The 16,178-nt window shown below is 33.3% G+C and overlaps 1 protein-coding gene across 1 annotated transcript in view; it reads right to left on the reverse strand.

Annotated features, from left to right (window-relative positions):
- Positions 1-16,178, reverse strand: part of ITPR2 (inositol 1,4,5-trisphosphate receptor type 2) — a 432,120-nt gene that overhangs the window by 120,900 nt on the left and 295,042 nt on the right. The window contains exons 41-45 of the mRNA XM_019737570.3: positions 15,335-15,591; positions 12,432-12,632; positions 10,116-10,226; positions 6,253-6,348; positions 4,636-4,758 (exon numbers count right to left, since the gene is read on the reverse strand). Coding sequence (XP_019593129.2) covers positions 4,636-4,758; positions 6,253-6,348; positions 10,116-10,226; positions 12,432-12,632; positions 15,335-15,591 — 788 coding nt within the window. The remainder of the gene's footprint in view (positions 1-4,635; positions 4,759-6,252; positions 6,349-10,115; positions 10,227-12,431; positions 12,633-15,334; positions 15,592-16,178) is intronic.

Genomic DNA, 16,178 nt, shown 5'->3' on the forward strand with positions numbered 1-16,178 from the left:
ATTACCCATCATGGATTCCACAATATGGATTCCATATTCCCAATAAAAACACTGAACCCCAGACTCAACCAAAACCTTGGAGACACAGCTACGTGGCTACTTCTGAAGCGAAGCGTACAGCCACTGCTTTTTTGTGCTTGTGCCTCAGTATAGAAGCTGTTTGGAAAACAAGTTTATAAGGAACTCAGCAACCATGTTTGGCCTCCCAAGGAAGCAAATACAGTATGTTGGCCTAGAGAAAGCCATAGAGTCACTTATGGAAAGATCAAAAGAACACAGTGGGCTTTTTTCTGTGAGTGAAAATTGAATTGTTCATGAAAAATTGGTGGGAGGAATCACCGCATAGAGAATACATTTACAAAGTGGCAAAGTAACAACTCCCTCTGTCACAATAAGAAAATAAGCAGACAGGTGATTAACTCCACACTGTCAGTTACATACACTGTTGCATATATTTTGCCATTCTTATCCACTCTTTGAGTTCCTAGAAGGAACCCATATGGGCTCTTATTTCATACTTACACTCTTACAACTTAATCACAAGGCTTAAAGGATTCAGCAATTCAGAATCTCCTTCCCCTTACTCAGTCTGACATTCTCTTCCTGAAGTCTGGCTTTATTTATGTACTTCTCTATTGTACCATCCTGGCTCTGCAAACCACTGCTTTGCCAACATTTTGGTTTTGAAAAATTAAGAAACCTCTATATATCAATTCAAGACATTTTCACATCCATTGTTTTATGTCTTCATTTCAGTATGTTGTTTCTAACCCTTTGTTACTTTTTTACTACTTCTGAAATCCTGCTCCTTAGAGAATTCCACCATCATCTTTGAATTTAATCTGTTCTCTCCAAGCTCTTTCATAAAGTCAAATCTATCAAAATCATTGACACTTATGCTGTCTTTAGTTTTAACTTCTTTCATATTTCATATCATTATCATTTGATCTATGATTAGCACTTGCATTCTTTATCCTCATTCTCCATTCTTCTCAACACCCACCTTAGCCTGTTTTTAAAATTTGTGTTCTCTGTTCTTATACTTAATCTGCTTAAAACTGAGCTGACCGAACACAAGTATTTTCTTGACCTTGACATTTTTATTGTTACTCATATTATACTGGTAACATTATATTGCATTTTTAAACATCTTCTTCATGGGCATGGGGTAATCTGGCTCAAATATTTACCACTCTACTGGTTCCAGAGCTGACTTAGCTGGTCGGGTTGTTCATTTCCCACTTAAAAGCTATATGATCAGGTCGTATTCATGAAGCTGCTCACTCATGTAGAGGGGATAACCTCTCTAGACAGAGCACGGCTAGCTTGCAGTCAAGAAAATATGAGTGGCTATATTGCCCAACTTCCTTCTTCTACAACGTATTACCACTCATTCTTCCCTACTCTTCTCTGCTGTTTTCCTTCTACAACGCTACAGCTTTTGAAGTAACTCCTTGCCCATGTACACGTGCTATATTCATTATAGTAGCCAATATGATTTTAAGTCTCAGCTTGTAATTTCTTTCTTTTTACTCACATTTACTCTTGTCATTCCTTTTCTAGTTTGACTCAATTCCTGTCGTCTGATTTCTCTTTCTCTAAAACTATACCTTTTCCATATCCTAAATCTAAGTATTCTATTTCCTTCAACTTGTCTTTCATCTTACCTTTCAGTTCCTCAATACCTAAAATTCTTTTTCATCTTTCTAGCTATAACCTATCTGCCCTTATCTTTTTCTGTTCTGTATATGTATTTTGCTATACTATAAGAGAATTAGAAATCTTCTCAATGATCCAACTCTATTACAAAACAATAGCAGCTTCTTTTGTTAATATCTCTTAGAATTTCACTGTAAAAGTAAATCAATAGTAAAGGTAGTGAATTAATCACTTATACAGCTAGTATGAAGGCTAAGAGACACAAGTAGTAAAAATAATTCTGATTACAATAATTAGTCAAGGGATGCACGAGATAATAAGATGCAAAATGTGACATCAAAAACAAAATATGGAGGTGGGTGAGTAAAAATGTTGAGCTTTACAATGGATCAAACTTAAGTTGTTACCAACTTAAAATAGACTCTTATAAATATAAGTTGTTATATGCGAGCCTCCTGGTAATCACAAAGCAAAAACCTATAGTAAATACACAAAAGAAAAAGAGAAAGGAATAGGCATACCACTAAAGAAAGTCATTAAACCACAAAGAAAGAAAACAAGAGAATAAGAAAGGAACAGAGAGTGACTATAAAAACAGCAAGAAAATAATAAATAAGATGCAATAAGCACATCCTTATCAATAATTACTTTAAATGTACATGGACTCAATTCTTTAATCAAGATATATAGAGTATTAAACTTTAAATAATATATATACACATATATATGTGTAACACATATATGGACAGAGAGAGAGAGAAAAAGAGAGAGAGAGAGAGAAACTGAATGGGTAGGAAAAAGACAAGACCATCTATATACTGCAAACAAGAGACTCACTTTAGATGTACAAACACACACACAGACTGAAAGTGAAGGGATGGAAAAAAATATTCCAAGCAAATGGAAACCAACAAAAAAGCTGAAGTAGCTATTCTTATATCAAAAAAAAAAAAAAAAAAATAGACTTTAAAACAAAGACTATAATAAGAGACAAAGAAGGGCATTACGTAATGATAATGGTGTCAATCCAATAAGAAGATATGCAATTTGTAAATACTTAATATACCCAACATGGGAGCACTTAAATATACAAAGCAAATATTAGCAGACCTAGTAGGGAAAACAGACAACAACACAATAATAGTAGGGGACTTTACTATCCCACTTACATATATGAATAGATAATCCAGACAGAAAATCAATAAGGAAACACCAGCATTAAATGACACATTAGACCAGATGGACTAACAGATATTTATAGAACATTCCATCCAAAAGCAACAGAATACACATTTTTCTCACGTGCACATAGAATATTTTCCCAGATAGATCATATGTTAGGTCACAAAACAAATCTTAATAAATTTAAGAGGACTAAAATTATATCAGGCATCTTTTCCAACCACAATACTATGAAACTAGAAATCAATTACACAAAGAAAACTGGAAAACTCACAAATATGTGGAGATTAAACAACATGCTACTGAACAACCAATGAGTCAAAGAAAAAATCAAAAGAGAAGTCAAAAAATACCTTCAGACAAATGAAAATGTAACGTACCAAAATTCATGGGATATAGCAAAAGCAGTTTTAAGAGGGAACTTCATAGAGATAAATGCCTACCTCAAGAAACAAAAAAAAAAATCTCAAATAAACAACCTAACTCTTCAAGGAACTAGGAAAAAAAGGAATATATATATATATATATATATATATATATATATATATATATATATAATATATTATATATTTATACAAACTATAAATAAATATATAATATGTAAATAAATATGTAATATGTATATATATATTTAACACCCAAGCTCATGGATATAGAGAACAGAATAGTTGCCAGAGGCAGGGAGTGGAAGGTGGGAGAAATGGGTAAATTGTTTTTGTTGCATTTTCAGTTTTAATAAATTGAATTAAAGAAATTAATTTTAGAATTTGACTCCTTTCCTGAATCTTTTATAAAAATTATACTGAAGTTTACATATATTAGGCAGTTAAACAAAGGATAGAGAAGGGCCAGAAGTGTCTGAAGAGCAATTTTTAACACCTTGAACCCATACGGTGCTTCTCTGTATGAGTCAGTGATATCTCAATAAAACTGGAAAATATTTTTTAAAAATCAAAAATCTACCCAGAATCTTACCTTACGTCTATCAATGTTTGTTAATTAACTGATAAGATGTACAGGAAAGCAGGAAAAGGGAAAGATTGCCAATGGGAGAAAATGATTAGAAAGAAAGATTGAGAAAGTCTACCAAGTTCGGACTTCATTCTGTAAAAAAGAGGAAACTACTGCAGACAAAATCAAATTGGCATATGTACATTTAAAAATTTAACTTCGAAACAAATCTGCATTGGAAGACGACATTAGAACTTCTTTCAGAGAAGTAGATCTTCATGTTAATGGAATTAAATTTATTAAATAACAGTTATCAAACATGCATTTTCATAAGTTACTATAAAATGAAAATGGTTCCTCCAAAAGAATTTAAAAGTTATCCTCATATTTGTTAGAAGTCCAGTGGAAACCAAGTAGAGGCGCCACTTTATGGCTTCTGCAGAAAGCATGCCACCTGTAATTCAGAGTCCAGAAGCCATATGCAAGATTTGTCCTGATTAGACCTCAGTGCACACCCTTACTTCACACCCTCTGTCTTCCCAGTAGCCGCTCTTCTTCTCTCTAAGACTTCCATTTGTTTAACTACTCCTCCGGCTCTGACAAGGGACTACCTCCTGAACCAGCAGTTTTTGGTGGGCAGTACTGTTTCCTTTTGGATCAACCCCTAGCACAGCCCAAGGGGTGGAGTCAGGCATGCTGGGCGATTTTCCCTCTCCTTGGCCAAAAACAAGGGAGACAAGTGCTCAATGAAGGAACCAGAACTTGAAAACATGATAACAAGCCATGAGACAAAACATAACTGATAAGATTAGTAAAATAATATAAAGATATAAAATGTGACACCTGATGGGCCAGAATATAGATATTGTGTCCAACATCTTTTGGGGAAACACCGTCATCTCCACCCTCATCATTCCCATGATCACATTCCAGTCCTTGGTTATAGGCATTCTTCATCACGTCCACCTATCAAAAAACACAAATAGGAAGAGCAAGGCTTGAAATGGCATGAACAACATGCCAACGTTTTACATTACTTATGAGGTATAATTAAAAACTGGAACGCTTCCTAAAACTTGAAAAGTATAAAAGAACTCTAAATGAAAATGGCCTTGGAAACCATCTGTATTTAAATGAACATGGGGGTATTTTCCTAAAATATTCCATTTTCCTTGGAAAACTTTCCTTTGATTTTTGAATGTTGACAGGGCCAAAGTTCCGATGAATTGGGGGACACTGGAACCAGGATAAGTAGCTGTTATTTATTAAGTGCCCACTTGATACCAGGGATACATGGTGCTGGACGTCATCCTTTGCACTGAGGACCCAAGGGTAGATAGAATAGAGTATCTCCCCTCAGGGAACTTATTGTCCAGTGGGAAAGTTGGCAAATCAAGAGGTGAACCCAACAGTCTAACAGGAAGGCTAAGTGTGAGGCACTAATTAGGCACAGAGGAAGGGCACCAACTCAGGCAAGAGGTTGAGGGTGGGCCACATGGAGGAAGCGGATGATGGGATAAAGGGATTGTAGGCAGAGGAAATAGTTTTTTTTTCAATAGGCTTTTGTACAGGGCTGTTGTTGAATGAATATCTTTTTGCCCCATTTAACCATAAGGATAGGGAAGGTCTTGCTCCTCTTAGCCCGTTGCCTTACAGATATTAGCCTCTCATTAAATATATGTTAAATCAAGATGCATCTTATCTTACACTTTATCGGTCCTCCTCGACTTCATTCATTACTATTAAGAGAGAGCAAAAGAATGCCTTCCATAGGATTTCCCCATAGCGCCAACAGTGGTGCTGCTAAGACTGGGATTTAGTCATTACGGCACTGAGCTATTAATATACATGGTTTGAGTATGTACTCAATGCTTTTGAAACCCAATGCTTTTGAAGCATGCTGATAGTACTTCATGATTTCCATGTCACAAGTGAGGAGGAAAATATAATTTCTACAATAGGAAGGCCCATTAATGATCTCTTTGGACTCCTCATCAAGTCTCCACAGTTTTCTCTAGGACAAGCATTGTGCAACATTTCACTGATAAGAACAAGTACAAAGGATATTGATTTTATTTTTATTGTTCAGAAAGAGGTATAAATATAATTTTTGAGGGGTACAAACATTTTTTTATGCATCTTCCTCATACATTCCAATACACAAACAAAAACAAACTTTTCTTTTTTCGTCAAAAAGAATATGCAGATAGTTTAGTTGAGCGTGACAATCTGGTTAAGAAAAGTACTCAGAGTGTATAAAACCAAGGAAGTCATAAGGACCCAAATGACACAGGACTTTGCCATCATGGGGCCTTCTGAGGTATTCATAATGGTCGGTCATGATGTGACATTATGCATTGGCAGAGCAGTGAAAGTCACTAGACTTTTTCGGACACGCATACTACAAACGTGTCCCTTTTAGTTATACATTACTAACATGGCTTTCAAAAGTTTTCTTACCAGTTCCCTGGGTCTCATGTTAAAAAGAATTCTTTCTGCATTCTCACTGTCATGTCTGCTTTCCATAATGGCCAGCAAAAGCTTGGAGGCATTGTTCTAGAAAAAACAGATTAAGTTAGTGCACAAGAAAAGTCTTTTCATGGATTAACGATCCCAGGCATTTGTTTTAATTGAGATTACCAAGACCATTTTTTTTTTCAATCAAATAGAATTTGAAACTGCTAACTTTGTTTGGCTTATTAGCATTTTAAAATATAAAGTTTTACTTTATTGCCAACACAAAATAAAAATAATGAATCATGAGAGATAAGTTACAAGGGCTATTTTAAATATTGGTGAAAAGGTGTTTTAAAAACAAGATTGACTTTATATACAATGCATTAAAATATAATCATATTTCCCTTCACTATTTCTTAAACATCTTCTTTAAGACATTTTAACAAGACAGTAAGATGGGCCAGTATCAATGACATATTTCACAGAAATAGTATATAAGTAAAGAATTTAGCAAATTGTATTTAACATGAAACATTAATACATATTATCAAACCAAAGTTTTAAATAAATTTGAGCAACAATTACTGAAAATTAATCTATAAAATTCTAAATTAACAAGTTAGAAGTAAAATATAAATTTATTGATAATGGTTTATTCGTCTCACTATATACATGTTTACCATCTGGGTTGTAGAAGAATATTTGCTATTTTTGTTTAATGGAGAATGAAAATAGTTTATGTTGTCTTTGATGTTTTCTAATTTGGTTTATAAATATATTATCTCAAATGTTTTTAACTATAGATATCAAAAATGTTTCCAATGTAGTCAACTTGTTATCCAAAATGGGTACCAGAGAGTTACAGAATGTCTTGCTACACAAAGCACAAGATCCTCGACATTTGGGAACATGTTTCTTTACACTGTGTTTTCAACAGCACTGCCCTAGAATTGTGGCAAATTGCAAAATGACAAAATGATAAAAATTACCTGGAAGATAAATCTACAGTGTTTTTGTAACATTCATTTAGATAAAAATCTCCACCTCTACACACAATCTTTGATAGGAGCACAAAAGAAGTAGAATCAAATGGCTTTAGGATGCTTGTTAGTGACGCAAAATGAACATCTTATAGGATGAATGCTTAAATTGAATCAGTTGTTTTGTGTATGTATATAGGCACCACACAAATTTTGTTAAAGTTGTATAAATTAATTTTACTGAGTGCTATAATACCAAATTCTATCCAACTATTTTTTTCTTTTAGAAGTAGAGTCTAAACATGATCTTTAAATGACCAATAATAGTAACGATGATGATGATGATAATGATGACAACAAAATCAATGTCACTGACCCATCCTGAAAAGATATTAGTTGTTTGTGTGTGTGTGTGTGGGGGGGGGCATTATTGTTTTCTGTTCCATTTAACAATTTTTCAGATTTGTACCAATCCTAAAATCCATTTGTCATTTAACAATTTTACAGATTTGTACCATCCTAAAATCCATTTGTATACTGTAGCAACACGTACAAACAACATACCTAAAAAATAAGGTTCTAGGATTAGTGGAGAGCTTAAGTCCTTAGAGCCGTCTGAACTGACCCCATAGAATTCAAAGCTAAAACCCTGGCAACAATAGCGGTATTCTCTAATGACCCTCAGCAGGCCCAATACATAATAGCTTAAAAATACATCCAATTTCAGAATGCTGTTGGCACTATGGTCTTTTTTTCTAACCAATCTTCTTTTTCATACTATGTTGGAAGAAAAAGAACCTTGTAAATGACCTACTGAAATCTGAATCAATTTGAAAGTACAAGAGCCTATATACACTGAAAAATCAAATGCGTGTGTCAGTGTTAATAGAGGGTTTCCTTCTAAAGGAAGTTAGAGTCCTAAACACAAAACAAAACAAAAAAACTACCTCTTTGCAAATTCAGCACTTCATAGTCACAGATAGGTTATGAAATGTAAATTAAAAAGCAAAGGACAAGACATGAAAAAGTTCATAAAATTGTACAGTAAATGAGTATATAGGATTAAGTATACTTAAAATTATAAACAATTATTAAGCAATTAAATTTAGGGGTGAATGATATAAAATAAAACCTTGACATTTTTAATATATTTCTATAATATTATGGAGCATTTATAATTAAAAGCACCCTACCCAGGGAAACCCTCTAAAATTTGCCAATATATATAATTCTGTCTTATAAACATGATTGCCATATTGACCATTATGTACAAAGCCTCATCGATTGTTTAGCTAGAAAACTACACTTTAAATATTTCAAGTCAAATCCATTCATTTGTTATTTTATACATAGCTACATTTATCTAACATATTTTGAAAAGTTATACATAAATTGTGCTTAGTAACATAAATGATATTTTAAATGACTCCTTTTCAAAAGAGCATTTTCAATTTGAATAGCTAAGACTATTGTACTCCTAAGTCATACCCCATCATTTAGTTATTTTACATAGGCCTGGACTTGTAAATAATCTGTATGCCTATACTTGGTTTTAAATTTATGAATCAGTCAGTATTTCCACCAGTTAAGTTATATCAATTAAAAATGAGATTTAAAGGTACAGTCTTTAGACTAATAAAGGATGTAAAAAGCCAAAGGCTAAGGCTCCTATATGCTTTTTCTTTATGAATTATGGCTAAAGATGAATTTAAGATGAAATAAAAATGTTTCTACTAACTCAAATTAAGCTGTCTGTCATATAGGCTTTGGCTGGCTTCACTAACTGAAGCATGATGCAAATGAGGAAAAAGATACAAATTCAATCTGCATGAGGATTACCTTTGCTCTAATCTATGAATGGAAGGACCCAAAGCTTATACTTATTGTGAATGAACAGAATGAAGAACTACAAACTCATCTCTTCTATGAAAAGAAACGTGCTCATTAAGAGCCATTAGCACAATCTTCACATCAATAGGATATATGTACATTCTATTATCTATCTAAATCCATATTTAGAAACAGATCTATAAATATATCACTCTTCTTGATCATAAATTTACCTATACAATGTTAAACTTAATTATATTTGCTATGATATTGGGTAGACCTGTCTTAACGGAAAAATTGTATTTAACAGCAATGATATTTCTTTTTTACCTGCTTAACACTAAACACAATAATGTGGACTTTAATAATTCACCTCAATTGAATATCATGCCTTTGTATTTGGGGTTTATAAAGGTTCTTATGTATATTCATTTGTCTATTTCCATTTGAACAAAAAATTGAAGAAATTTTTTAAATGGCATTTTTGTCCCTAAACTCTGATAAATGGAACTGCTGAGAAGTATGTGCCTGGCTTAAGTTAAAGTAATTTCTCAAAGGGAGTGTGAAAATAGCTTACAGTATTTGGGGAAAAAATAAGATTCTACTGTAAAAGAAAACAACTTTTAGAAAGAAGAGAGCCATAAAATTAAAATGCAGCCTTCCTTTTACATAGTGTAATTAATTGTGACTTGATAGATAGAATTCTGTACTCAAGATAAATTTTTAAAATATGGTATAGTGAATGTTCAACAGCTTCTGCTCCTCTATATAATGAAAAATATAAAATAAAAACAGAAGAGAAGGACGGAATCAAAGCAGCTACCTACCAGAACTTCCAATAAAGTATCCTCCAACTGAACTGCACCTCAAAGTTTGACATTTTATCAGGAATTTAGTGCACATTGTGCTTTCACTAATCCTTTCTGTCAATTCATGATTTGAAAATGTGGTAATATCTTGGTTTTTACAAGAGCTACTTGAAGACGTAGTCAACACTGGAAGTGAGTTTTATATAGACAATGTCACTTTCCCCGCTGAATAGTGGATTTACTCTACCTTTAGTTGGAGCACCAGGTCCATTCGATATTTACCAAGAGGGTTTATGTCATTTAGAATCAAAGCAATGATGATATCAATCCCATTGGATTCATGAGTAGCAATACATGTCTGGAAAACAAAATGTTTATAAAGTAACTTCTATTTAACATAAAAGCGCTAGAAATCATATAACATAAAAATACCAGAATCACCTTAGTCTTTTGACCTCTAAAATATAATTAAGATTTAACTTTGAGATTAAGTCAAAGATAAGTCAAGGATAAGTTTTGCATAGAGTCTGACAATTAATTGATTAGTATTGATAAATGACTTTGTATGCAGAATACAGACACACTGTGTGTAACAGGTATCTTTTAAAAAGAACGATTTTTATAGAATTTCAAGCAACACTGGTTAAGTTAAATATTTTTTCAGTCAATAAAATTTAATATGCCCTTCAAGAGAAGAGTTCCTTCAATTTAGAATTTTAAGATCTAATTTATCCTAATAGAATATTCCCATTTATGAAAGGACTGTTCCTTTTATGCCTGAGGTTTGTAAGTATCTTTATTGGTACTGACGTACCATTTTAGTTTAGCTGCTAATTAATGCTAAATAAGTGACAAGTGAAGCTGCTGCATGACCTGGGTGGCAGCAGACAGGGAATACAGATATCTCCTGATGTTTTGAGGACATCCTGACAATTCTGGTGGCTGAAGAAAAGTCCAGCAGATTCCTTAAAATGGAGTGATTTATAGAGGGATCTTACTTGAGGAAAGTTTATAAAACATCCTGAGAGATAAATGTTGAGTACGTATTTTGAAGGTTAGGGTCTATTGTGCTATGACTTTGAACTTAGTTCAATTTATACAACTTGAAAATCAGAAACTTGTGAATTAGAATTTGTGGAACTACATGTAACAAAAATGCAGCACCCAGTGTCAAGGGGTTTGAAAAATGGAAACCCAGGTGAACTAAAAGAAAGAGTAAAATCAAGGTAACTCTCAAATGACAGTTATTTTTTAGAATGGGCTTTATTTCTCCCTTCAGACAAGGAAATTTTTACTCCTTTGACACAAAGGAAGGTGTTTTCCATTCATCTTCTACATTCTCTGAGGTTCTTCTGATCATGAAAATGTTTGCCAAACTTCAAGGGAATCAATTTGAAGATCATTTCTGGAATTTGTTACCAACCTTCTTTCCTTATACACATTTTTAGAGCATGGGGTTCAGAGTAAGTATATTATTAGAATATGTGGCATTCATGTTATTTTTATGATTGTTTTTTTCTTTTAGAGCTTACCTGATTTAGTAAATGACTTTCAAAATTCCATTTCATCCACTTATAAGACCAAAAGTGAGGGATACATGTTGTCTATTATAGATATACATATTTTTACCAACAACAAAACCAAATCTGCATATATGTGTGTGTGTACAGACCATATAATTTGCAATAGAAAAGCAGATTTCTTTTTCACATTTCTTTTCTATGTTAAATACTGATGTTTAGTCTCAATGGCTTTTTTAAAATTTATATCCAGAAATGTTTGTGATTTGAAAACTTTATTCCAGGGTGGATCCATGCTTTTGATGGCAGCTGTATAACACTTGAGTGGAGGTGAACAGTCAATTAATGAACTCCAGGGTGGCTTCCCTCCCTTTACTAGCTCAAGTGACCTGGTTTCTTCTGCCACACTGTGTCCTTGATACCCAAGAAAAGAATCAGAGGCAGACACTCTGGAAGAGAGAGTTGAAACTTTGCCCTGAAAAATCTAAGCCAAAGAGCACTCCATTTAGATTCAATCAAAAGTCCTAAGTTTTAAGTATAGCTCTACAACTTACCATTTGTCACTTTGAGACAATGGAATGTCACTTAATCTCTGAATCAGAACCTATTTATCAGCAAAATGGAAGCACTGATACCCATTTTATAAGTTTCATAAGGTTACTGTGAATACACAGGAGATAATATATACTACCCACTGTAGTGGGTCCAAAGAAACAAAAGGGAGTTTATTCCAAAAATCCTGGAGAGATTCACTAAAGATGAAAAGTGAGCAATGATGAAGAAACATATTTAACTCTTTCTAATATGTCTGATTTTTATTTGGAACATTTTCATTGAAATTTTCTTTCACAATGAGATAAAATAAAATATGGCATAGTATTTGCTAGTCTATAATTCAGTCTTCATATGTTTCGTAAGGAAAGTAAAAATATCTGGCAAAACAAGAAGAAATGTTTTAAAAGTACACAAGGGTTGGCTTGTTCATCAATTTGATCTCTGCTAATTATTCATGAATAGTTTTGAAGAAATGCTTTCATGGTTACCTGATTTTCATGGCACGGGCCCTGGCAATACTCGGTCAAGCTTTCTAGAGTTTGGTTGACCAGCACTACATTCTTCTCATTGATGTACAGACCCAACAAGCCCAGGCCGCCTGTTGTACTTCCACAAATGCAGTCCAAAAATTGAAGGGTCTCACAGACAAGGTTGTAATTTGTTTTATTGTTTTGATTCCTCAAGAAGTTCTGAAGGCAAAAGAAAATATAACCCAAGGGTTAAAAAAAATCATTGTGCTAATTGTTTTCAGGTGTGTGTGTGTGTATGTGTGTGTTGCTTACTCAAAAAGATACCCATGGCAATGTCAAATGGAATTGTTCTTTATAAGAATGTGTTCATATTTATTAAATTTCTCCTAGGTTCAAGAAAAAAAAAGAAGGTGTGCAGACCATATCATTTGCAATAGAAATGATATGGCATAGTATTTGCTAGTCTATAATTCGGTCTTTGTATGTTTCGTTAGGAAAATAAAAATATCTGGCAAAACAAGAAGAAATTTTTTAAAAGTACACAAGGGTTGGCTTGCTCATCAATTTGATCTCTGCTAATTATTCATGAATGGTTTTGAAGAAATGCTTTCATGGTTACCTGATTTTCATGGCATGGGCATGAAAAGCAACTATATTTATCGGTATAGTTCTTAAACATTTCACAATGTCATTATCTTAAAACTATAAAGAGAGGGCAAAATAATAGTAGTAGGAAAAGGAGAAGGAAAAAGGAAACTAGAAAGAAGTTTATTGGGGAAAGAAGTAACCACATTTTCAAGTAAATGATCCCTTATGAACAGTGTGGGTTTAATCAGTTAACATACAATTCCACTTTCCAAAAGCTATTTTGTGTGTGTGTGTGTGTGTGTGTGTGTGTGTGTGTGTGTGTGTGTGTGTGTGTATCCACAAAGAGATTCACTGGAAACTGTTTGCAATAGCAAAAACTGGAAACCATACCATAGCCATCACAATGTGACTGACTGGTTTAATAAACAGCACATCTAAACACTGGAATATTGTGAAGCTATAAAAATGAGGTACATGAATACATACTGATATAAAATAGCAATAAGTAATTTAGCAATAAGATGTGTTAATAACTGAAAAAAGTAAGCTGAGGAACAATATATAGTATGATTTTAAGAAAGGTTTACATGCTTACAGATCAATATGCTTATATATGCATAAACATTTCTGGAAGGAAAAACAATGCATTAACAGTAATTTCTTTGGGGAGTAAACCTGGTGAAAGGGTAAGCAAAAACAGAAATTTTTATTTTTTATTCAAATTTAATACCTATTTTTATTCATTTATTTGTTTGAATTTATTTCCTCCATTTATTTTTTTTATCCTTTTAGTTTGTTTTTGTAACTTTTTCCCCAATTTTTTGTATTGTGGCAAAACATACTGAAATTTACCATCTTAATAATTTTTAAGTGTATAGTTTAGAGGTATTAAATAGATTCATAATATTGAGCTACAATCACCAGCATCCTTATTTCTAAAACTCTTTTCATATTGCAAAACTGAAAGTCTATACCTATTAACAATTTTCCATTCCCCGCTCCTCAGCCCTGGCAACCACCATTCTACTTTCTGTCTCTATGGTTTTGACTACTCTAGGGACCTCTTATAAATGAAATCAAACAGTATTTGTCATTTTCTAACTGACTTATTTCACTTATAATGTCCCAAGTTTCATATATGTTGTAGCACATGTCAGAATTTCCATTTTTTTAAAGCCGAAGAATATTCCATTGTCTGTATATACCTCATTTAGAGTATCTATTCATCTGTCGATGGACACTTTGGTTGCTTCCATATATTAACTACTGAATAATTCTACCATTTATTATTAAAATAAAAACAATTTTATAGTAGCATTTTCTAAATTGTGTGACCCCACATTCCTATCAGTAAAATGTTTGATCAGGTTCTATATATCTGTTTCCCACATGGACAGACTAGGTAGGACAGGATAAGTGTGAAGGAATATCCAGTGTCCTCCTTCTGGAAGTAATGCTTCTGGCCTTTGCTTGTCGATAGCTCTGTAGCAGCCCTCTCCAAGTCATGTGTGTGTGGTGGTGGGGGGGATTCACAAGAGTCATGGCTTCTACCATTTATTAATTTCCAAGCTTATTCCCTTGGAGAATATTTAATTCCATTTACATAAATCTTTCATCTCTTACCAATTCAGAACACCTGTACTCTAGACCCTTACTAGAGAAAACAGCTTCAAACTCTGTGGTTTCTCTAAAATTAAACATGTGCTCTTAGAAATTATTTCACCTTTCATGTGGTTTTGCCACGGTGATGTAAGCAGTGTGTACAAATCATGCACACACAAAAACCAAATTCCTAGATACTGCTAAGTTTATCTATTTGAAAAAGGGAAATGTACCAAAGAAGATGTAAGAATAGGACTATATTCATTTGCGAAGGTATAAACTGCCACTGTTGTAGAAAATCCTCTCCTATATAGTGACTCTACTTCTAATAAAGATATAAATATACTCTGTTTAGAGAATATGAATTGGGTTGTAAATGATGAAATCCCCTGCAGTCTATAAAACTGTGAATGGTATAGATGAGGCAAATGTGACCTTACTCAACAAGTACCAGAATACTGGGATTAGATGATGCTCACTGAGCTTTAAAAGGTCTAAGTTGAAGATGCAAAGAATGAAACTTTATGAGACTAACTTTTTATGCATAAAGGAATTTCCCTTTCAGTTTCCATCCCTTAGATACACAACTTTCTTCCCACTTCAGAAGAGCACTATTGGTTTTATTGAGATTATCTCTCCCAAACTCCCTCCTATAGTTAGTTTTATTTGGGCTTAACTATAATACTTAAAATCATAGGCTGTTTTCTCAGCTTTCACACAAAATAGAATACCTGCAATTCCCGGTTGTGATTCTCACATAGCAACTGAAGAAATCTCAGTATCGGCTGCATGATGGCAATTGCAGGACTCATCGTTACTTCCTCTGCAGACTTTTCCTCGGCGTTTCCTGCTTCTGATCCTGTACACATAATGTCTACGTCTGGATCCATTTCTCTTCTGTATACACAGTATGCCTTGGATGTTGCTGAAGAAGCTTCTGTTAATTGCCCTTTCATTCCCTCTTTTAAATGTAATGATGAATCTCTTACTGAAAATAAAGCAGTACTCTTATATTTCTGAATTAATTTCTTCTTGCTAATTAAAGAAAAGACAACCAGGTACTCCAAGTTTCTCTGACAACTGAATTACAAAATCATCTGACAAGAGGTACAATAATTTCCCAAAAAGAATTTTAGGTAACAACTAAAAAATTATATTTACACTGGGACAGTAAAAAAAGGATCTTCCTGTTTTGGTAATTTTAGAAGGGTTCATATCTTTCTAATAAATGTGAAATATGAGAGTTCATGAATACAAGGTGGGGAAATATGGCAAACTTCAAAATATTATTTTTTTATGATTTGCATTTACAATACTGATGACTTGGTTATTCCAAAGACCAAGAGTCTTTTGTTAGAGTCTGGTTCTTAATTTCTGTTCTTAAATTTTAAATTTCTGGTCTTAAATTTTAAATTTCATGAACACTCAAATGTTTGGGTCCGTTGTTTTATACCATGCATTTCACAATCAAACATTTTCATGTCACTACAATAAGTCCCTACTTAATGCCATTGATAGTTTCTGTGACTTTAAGTGAATATGTAAAACAAAACCAATTTTACCATAGGCTAAATG

This window comes from Rhinolophus sinicus, chromosome 1 (assembly GCF_057876585.1).
Source record: "Rhinolophus sinicus isolate RSI-liver-muscle chromosome 1, RSI-T2T, whole genome shotgun sequence".
Taxonomy (NCBI): domain Eukaryota; kingdom Metazoa; phylum Chordata; class Mammalia; order Chiroptera; family Rhinolophidae; genus Rhinolophus; species Rhinolophus sinicus.